The sequence below is a fragment of the Panicum virgatum genome, chromosome 1N (genome assembly GCF_016808335.1).
Source record: "Panicum virgatum strain AP13 chromosome 1N, P.virgatum_v5, whole genome shotgun sequence".
NCBI lineage: Eukaryota > Viridiplantae > Streptophyta > Magnoliopsida > Poales > Poaceae > Panicum > Panicum virgatum.
The window spans coordinates 45,907,198-45,915,319 of NC_053145.1; the positions used below are offsets into that span (position 1 = coordinate 45,907,198).

General features: G+C 40.1%; 1 protein-coding gene across 1 annotated transcript; it reads right to left on the bottom strand.

The window, feature by feature from the left end:
• Positions 1-985: 985 nt before the first annotated feature.
• On the bottom strand, positions 986-4,800 carry LOC120656107 (MLO-like protein 1). Its single transcript, XM_039934125.1, has 14 exons — positions 4,440-4,800; positions 4,285-4,342; positions 3,953-4,188; positions 3,492-3,608; positions 3,357-3,408; positions 3,156-3,247; positions 2,979-3,053; positions 2,800-2,888; positions 2,657-2,706; positions 2,438-2,478; positions 2,096-2,305; positions 1,800-1,867; positions 1,663-1,723; positions 986-1,405 (listed from the first exon to the last, which is right to left on the bottom strand). The coding sequence occupies exons 1-14, from the start codon at positions 4,572-4,574 to the stop codon at positions 1,205-1,207; spliced, it is 1,485 nt and encodes a 494-aa protein (XP_039790059.1). The 5' UTR covers positions 4,575-4,800; the 3' UTR covers positions 986-1,204.
• Between the last annotated feature and the right edge of the window lie 3,322 nt (positions 4,801-8,122).

Below are 8,122 nucleotides of genomic sequence, written 5' to 3' on the forward strand. Positions count from 1 at the left end.
GAACTTTCAAAAACCGGCCAAATAACCCCCCAAGACGGTTTTGGAGGCTGGTTTTGTCTTTGTCTTTTTTATTTATTTCAGCTTGAATCTTTGAAAAACCATAACAAATCACAGAAAAATCTAAAAATTGAAAATCCAATTTTTTTGGACTCTACATGAGTAGATCTACATAGTGAACATATAATTTAGTTATAGATTTATTTAAATTTAATCAGCATGATCATAAATAAATTTATAACAAAGGTATATATGATCCAATGAGTATGAAGTTTTTACTAGAGTTCAAGCATACAATATTTAGCCCACCATAAAAATTTCACCACAATTGGACCATGGAAAATGCAGCTATGAATTATTCTATTTAATTATAGAAAAAAATATATATCTAAATCTACAATAAAAACTTTGTATGAAAGCAATCCATATTATATGTTTACTGTGTGGATCTACTCATGTAGAGTCCAAGAAAACTTGATTTTCAATTTTTGAATTTTTTTGTGATTTGTTATGATTTTTTCAAAGATTCAGTTGAAATAAATAACAAAGAAAAAGACAAATCCACTCTCCAAACCGCCTTGGGGGGGTTATTTGGCTGGTTTTGGAAAGTTTAGGGGGTAGAATAACCGGTTTTGTAGTTTGGGGGGTTAAGTAGTCCAGGTCCAATAGTTGAGGGAATTATGTAGACTTCTTCCTTTATTATTGTCCTCTAAACTGATTCAAAGGCTTGTCACCTACAAGTAACACCAATAGTTTCTCAATCGATCTTACTCCCCAATACTAGCATCACCTACAAGTAATATAAATGTATGATAGAGACCAGGGGATGAAAATTATGTTGTTGACAATTTGACATGAAAGAAAATGATGACATTAGGTTGTTGGGTCCAACACAATATGATAAGTGGATTACTTTAGGAAACTCTATCCTTAGTCAAGATTGTTGGAGGTACAAATTGAGTAGAAAGGAGGTAGTGCAAACATTACATGCACCTTTGATTTCCATAATAGATCCCATTGAGGAGTGCAGTTGGATGGAAAAACACCCCCCAATGAATGCATAACATGGAACTAAAATGACTAATTAAGTCACTTCAGATGTATTGAAAAAAATCTAAATTTACAAGTAACTTGCATATAAAACAAATCTAAAAATCTGAATTTCCAAATATATATACAATATGCATTAGCAAGTACATTCATATATTCACTTAATCAGCCTAGAAGTCCCTTGCTCCATTGCTGAAACTCTTCGTGCATTCACCATTTGAATTCCCTCACCATCAGGTGAACTATCACCTACATTTGTTGCTGACATTCTCTTACGTTGCCTAGCATTTTGAGCCCAATTGGTGAGGCCTTTAGATATATTCTCATCGAACATTGCTTTCTTAAATGAACTTCCCATCTTCATAAATAAAAGATAAAAATCAACATCAAAACTTAAGAGTCAATTAGAGAACATTAACAATATAGGATTGTACTTGCAAATTAATACACATGCATGGCACAAATTGAATATTACTATCCATGTTAATTTTTATTTAATAAACTTAAGTACTGTTTAATATGGCCAATTATTTAAAGCAAAACACAATGAACAACATGTGTATTAAAAATTAAATGAATTCAATTTGAACATTCAAATAAATTTAGTCAGCATACCTGTGAAATGATAGCATAGAGTGGTAGAGTGCTGTAACCGCATAGGAGTTGGCTGATCACACTGAAACCATAGAAATAATGTGAGTTCATGACTTATTACAAGTTTAAAAGTTGCTAATTTGATATTTATAAGATACCTTATCACAAGTCGAGCAATAACATATGCTGGTTTTCCCATAATGCATGATTTAAATCCATATGTAACCTGCAAGGTTCATTAAGTTTTAAGATGACAAATAATTTCACAATTCTAGGTAAATTAAAGAAAACATGTTGAGGTTGTTTGATATGGTATTATATATTTTTTCTATTTATGATAAGTTTCGACATTAAATTTTACAAGAATACAATCCATCATGAGATTGCAAGTTTATCCTACAATCCATACATCGATGCTTGGTAGGATGTTAAAGATATAGTTTATTGATCTTACCAATAACCAAAAGAAAAACGCAATCTCAAATGCATTTTGGAACAAGACAATGTGGATCAGGAGGAGGACTAGTTTAGGTCGGCCAAACCAAAAGTGTTCATCTGAAGGAGACACAACTAGATCCCCTTCTATTGCTGTATGCTTTTGGGCAACCTCGAGAGCCAATTCAGTGATAATATGTTCCATCTTACTTCCAACCACAAGTAGCACCTGTAAGGAAGAAAATACATTAAATATGTTGCATAATTTTAACTTCCAGACTATTATTAGATGAAACAATTATTATTTTCGTATATTAATGTATTTTAATATTTATTTTTTACAATATTGTTGTTTACTTACAATAAATGGGACTGCCGATAGCCATATGTACACATACCATCCTATGACCACACAACAAAAGAACAGTGTCAGTATTTCACATAGGCTTAAAACATTTTGATATAGGCCAAACAAATATAAGTGACAAAATATTAGTTAAAAAATAAAAATTCACGAAAGGTTTTGTGTCTTATATAGCTATAATGAAGAAGTAATACTCATTTAGCATACAAATTGTACCGTGAACATTCAGTAACAAGAATATCATAAGCAAAGCCCAAAGGTACCAACTGCAACAAAAATAACGCGCATTAGTTCAGCATCCATCACATTTTAGTGTTACTAAACTATATGAAAACTAACATGGTAGCTTCAGCATTTACCTTATGCCAACAACTTTCTTGAAATCAACCTCAAGTGCTCTATTCATATAATCATAAAAGTTGAATTTTGGATGCCCCCTACAATGTTTCTACAAGACAGACAAATAATAATATGAAGATCTTTTATATATACCAGGATACACTATAGAAAAGGCATTAGAGAGTGTATTAATAACTACCATGACGAAGCCAAGTCTCAGGGTTGTGTAGTCCTCCTCAGTGACTGACCCATAAAATTGTTTGAAGAGGGCACGCTAAAGTTAAAGGTATATTTACTATTAGTTTGAATCCAGTTGGTGTTAACATCATACATCATGTGCTGACATTATTTAAAAAATACATGGGAAGTAAGATACCAGCCAACCGAAAATTCCCCATCTTTTCCCATGGCCTTTGAAGTGAGATTGGATAAATTTGAATTCTTGCACATGTTTGATCATTTGAGGACCTACAGATGTTTACCCAATGACAGATAATGAGCATGCGGTTCCATCACAGCTTAAAACAAAAGCTGTGTAGTTAATCACTTGCTAAACTAGGAGGTGCTTGTATCATACCATTATCATCAGTTTGTTGGATCTTCTCCTCCCAGTGTTTCCATTTTCTTGTCTGGATCGTGATCGAGATGAACAAAATATTTAGAAAATGGATGTGATAAGTCGTTTTGAACACAAAGCTTCACGTTTGAATACCTGTGTGACTCCAAGAATAAGTGTAACAGCACTGAGAACCACGTGCGTGACCGCTAGGGCAAAGATAAAAATGTGTAGCTGATGAATGGCTTCAGTAGAGAGAATTGGAACTTTGCCCTGCATTGGAGTGTGACAACACGGAAGGGTGTGAGCTGTCCATGAAAGATGAAGGAATGGCAATACCTTTCTCAACAGCATAAGAAACCAAATAACGACGACTCTACAAAATCACTTCTCTCAAGAAAAAGAAACTACTTTGAAACGTAAAAATAACTCAAAATCATTAATAAAATAGCTTATTTGCAAGATATGACTTCTAGTTTTCTCTGAATGGATCGAGTAATCGGAAGCTGGTCAGACTTCAGAGGGTGTCCTGAACGTGTTCACGTAAACGCCGGTTGCCACGCACGGGCCGGGGATCCCGTGATCCCCTCCGGCAAAGCAGGGCAGATGGTGCGCACCTTTTTGAGGCAGTAGTCACTGGATGCGCCTCCTCCGGCGAGGAGCCTCCTCGCGCTGCCCAGGACGCCGGTGAACGCGGCGGCGCCGTAGTGCGCCGCTTCTTCCTTGGCGGCGCGCGGCGGCCGGCGCGGGCACGGCAGCAGGTGGTGCATGACGCTCTCCTTTACGCATATCTTCTGCGTGGCGCCCTGGAAGACGTTGAGCATCAGGGAGATGAACCCCAGCAGCATCAGCTCTGCACATCGGTCACAAGGATTAGAATTATTGCACGTCACGTTCTTGATGAGGCAACGGAGATGGAGAGGAGAACGATGATGTCCAAGCAAGTAACCTTCTTTGACCTTGAGTAGGGCCTCGTACAGCGGCTTCCGCTGGCTTTTGGACAGCCTCTGTTGTAGCAGGAGAAGGCACCAATTAGAACAAAGGCCAAATAAGTAAAGCAATGATCAATCATGGAGAAGATGTGTCATGACTCATGAACCGGACCTTGCCGAGGCGGTGGAGCAGCCGCTCGAAGAGCAGGGAGATGACGACGATGACGGAGCAGACGGCCGCGACGATCCACGTCGGCGTGTGCTCCAGCGTGATCTCCGACCCGTCTTTGGCCCCTCCCCCGGCCATGGCGCCCGTCGGCAAAAAAAGTCCAGCAGGATCGTTGCTCGATCGTCGGAGCGGTGCGCGCGGTCCTTTACTCCACCTTACTTGTTCCTGTTCTTCGCCGCCCCAACAATCTCGAATGGGGGAGAATTATTCATCATTCATGCTCAGAAGTGGCGAGCATGATGATGGCAGCAAATTAGACGTCGCCTCTTCATCATATTTATATAAGCTTACGAGATGGGGCTGGTCAATGGTCATAAACTTTGACTTTGGACGCGTAAGGGGGGGGGAGAGAGAGAGAGAGAGAGAGAGAGAGATGGGGCTGGTCAATGGTCATAAACTTTGACTTTGGACGCGTAAGGGGAGAGAGAGAGAGAGAGAGAGAGAGAGAGAGAGAGAGAGAGAGAGAGAGAGAGAGACTAACAAGAAACAAAAGCAGCACGAAGTAGCTCGAGACCTTCCTTATCTTATATCTGCATTATTTTACCAGGTACATGCAGCTTATACAGTACTATATATGGAGCGTGCTTTTTTTTATTTAAGGAACGTGTGTTTTGTTTGTATTTGAGAAGACTGAGTTTTTTTTCTCCCGACGGATCAGTCAACGGTGTGGCGAATATCGTGCTCCACACCTGTCTGCAGAGCTGCTGGTGAACTTCGATTCCAAGTTCGTTCGGAATTTGTTTTTATCCGATACCTTTCATGTGTCATATGTGCCGTGCCAGCACGCATGCAGAAGCCTAGAGAAACCGATGGTGTGCCGTGCCCTTTTTCGATGCGTCTAACCCTGCTCTTGTTAAGTTACGGTGTGGCGACAATGCAAGACAGCGACGCCGGGCAATCGCGAGAGTAGCAGAACATAGACTAGTAGTTGGTTAAGTAACCCTAATTCTAGCTAGCGTCAGAGTGGAACGGATCATCTCGTTCTGTCGCTGTTGTTCAAGCAAGATGCTCCTGGGGAAGAGCGTAACGGTGGAACTGATGATAGACCCGGCTCCGATCCGCCTCTGACCGCGTGGTTACCGATCGAGAACGAGAAATGGTCAGTAACCCGACCGTGAAATGGATGATATCTAGTAGTATAGATATAGTTATGGTCTATCTGTTAGGAGATGTAAAATATTTTAATTTATCCTAAATTAAACTGTTATAGGTTGGATCTAATTAAACTGTTATCTGGTGATGTATGAGCTGACTGGCTGATCTGACTAGTACTCCCAATGCAAATTAAATAAACTGGCCGGTCGATTTCAGCTCAGCACTTCAGCGGAACGGAAAAGGCCGGACAGAGGCCTAGCAGCAACGACGACGTTGCTGACCCCCAGTTGCTTCTAGATTACTGCATATATGCTGACTACTGGGCTTGACTCCGTTCGCAAGAGTCGATCTCTGCTGATCGAATGAACACTATCTATCGCCCGTGTGCTGGATGATGATGCATTGCATATGCATGTATGGTCGTTAGTTGGTCTATGAAGGAAGCATGCACGGGCCAACAATGCAATCCTGCACGGTCTTCGATCAATTCCACGCTTAGCGCCGCGGATGACTGATCACTCCCCCATTTCTTATTGGTTGGCAACCTCCTCCTAACCGGGCGTCACGCATGGCGCGCGCTTCTGCTGGTCAGCGTGTGTAGGAGAGCATGTTGACCTGGAAATGTAATGTGGAATGGACATGCATCGTCGTCTAGAGGTGAGGAAAACCATAACAGCATGAAGCAACTTCGGCAGACCTTCTGGTTGGGACGTGCATTGATTATTTTGTTTTCGGGTTTGACAAGATCATCTTTGCTAATTAGCCAGCAAATTAACTGAATCAGCAGGTATAGTAGGTTGAACGTATATATACAGCGAGATTAAACACGTGCACTGCGTCGACCTAGCTAGAAGCAAAATTAAAGGAATGAGCTGTTCGAGTTCGATCTGTGCTATTGCCAGGTCCAAGCAAACACTACTGGAAAAACGCACATTCGTCCGCGGCCGTTAGTACCGGTCACGGCTTTGACCGGTACTAACGTGCAAATTTAGTACCGGGCCAAAAGAACAGTGTCCCTGGGAGCCTATTAGTACCGGCTGGTGGCTCCAGCCGGTACTAAAGTCCGCCACCGACAGGCTTTGACATCCGCCACCGATAGCTAGTGACAGTTCCAGCTGGTACTAAACTGCCGCGAGGAAATTTAGTACCGGCTGGTGGCTCCAGCCAGTACTAAATGTGGCGCGTTAGTACCGGCTGGAGCCACTAGCCGGTACTAATGTGCCCACTATAAATTGGCACCCTTCTTCCTCCCCGAGCCCGAGCCAGTGCCATTTCACCAGAGAAGCTCGAGCTCGGGGTTGTTCTTCCCTTAGAGAGTTGCCGCCATTTGTTCTAGTTTTAGTGAGTGTTCTAGTTATCCAAGTACGCCAAAGATTTGCAACTTCATCCTCTCTTCATTGATAGTCTTTATTCTTCGTTTTATGCTCTATAGTTAGAGAAATTTGTGACTTTTAGAAATAGTGAGGATGAGTATGATTTCTTTGATTTATGCAATTATTTGAGATATATAGAACCGATGACTTGAATGTGGGAGTAGGTTTATTGGCTAGGTTGAATATGAAAAATTTATAGACATATTTTTCAATCATTTTCTATATATTACAAATGACCGTAGCATATTTTTTATTTTTAGATTCAGATGAGCATGTGGATAGTAGAAATTTTTAGAATGAGTGTAGACAAAAACAAGTGATTGTAGTAGATATAACCATAATGTGGATAGTTAATTTTTTTTATAATGAACTAATGAAAGAATTATAATAGATTTTTTTATTATGAATTGATTATTTTGACACTCTAGTGATGTATTTATTCAGGCTCACATTGAAACTATCTATAAGCTAAAAAAATCTTTATTTCAAAATAAGTATACGTCGTTAATCTCCATCCAATAGTGATGACACTACCTTTCGGGGAAACACTATGCGCTATATGGATGTCGCGAATCTGTTGGTCGCATCACCAACACTTCCGATTGATACGAAGACAGCATTTGACGCAGTCAGCGTGGCCGTTGTTGCACTGAGAGCATATCAACGAGCACGCTGTCTGTGCCTAGTGCTGTGTTCCTATTAATCGGAAATGTTGGTGCTGCGACTGGCCGATTAGTGACATCCTTAGTACCGCACCGTGTCCCCCCAAAAGGCATTGTCATCACCGCAGGGTCGAGGTTACCGACATATACATTTTCCGAAATAAAGTTTTTTTTTCTTCTAGATGGTTTCTAGATATTGAAAAGAGTGTTCTCCTGGAACTGAAGGGTGTCAAAATAATTATGAGTCATCATCCTCTCTTGTTTGATGGTATTTATTATTTGTTTCATGCTCTGTAGTTTGAAATATTTGTGATTTTTAGAACTATATAGAATGAGCACGATTTCTTTGATTTATGCATGGATTTGAGATGTACAGAATCCATTACTTGAATTTGGAGAAGGTGTATTGGATAGTTTCAATGTGGATAATTTATAGGATTTTTTTTAAATTTTTTTCAAGTGGCATGGTTAATTAGTTTGGTATTTGTTATGTATT

Coding starts and splice junctions, on each gene's coding strand:
- LOC120656107 (XM_039934125.1), bottom strand. CDS start 4,574: ATGGCCGGGGGAGGGGCCAAAGACGGGTCGGAGATCACGCTGGAGCAC. Junction 3,409..3,491: donor TTATTCTTGGAGTCACACAG/GTATTCAAACGT, acceptor ATCACGATCCAG/ACAAGAAAATGGAAACACTG. Junction 2,707..2,799: donor AAGAAAGTTGTTGGCATAAG/GTAAATGCTGAA, acceptor TTTTTGTTGCAG/TTGGTACCTTTGGGCTTTGC.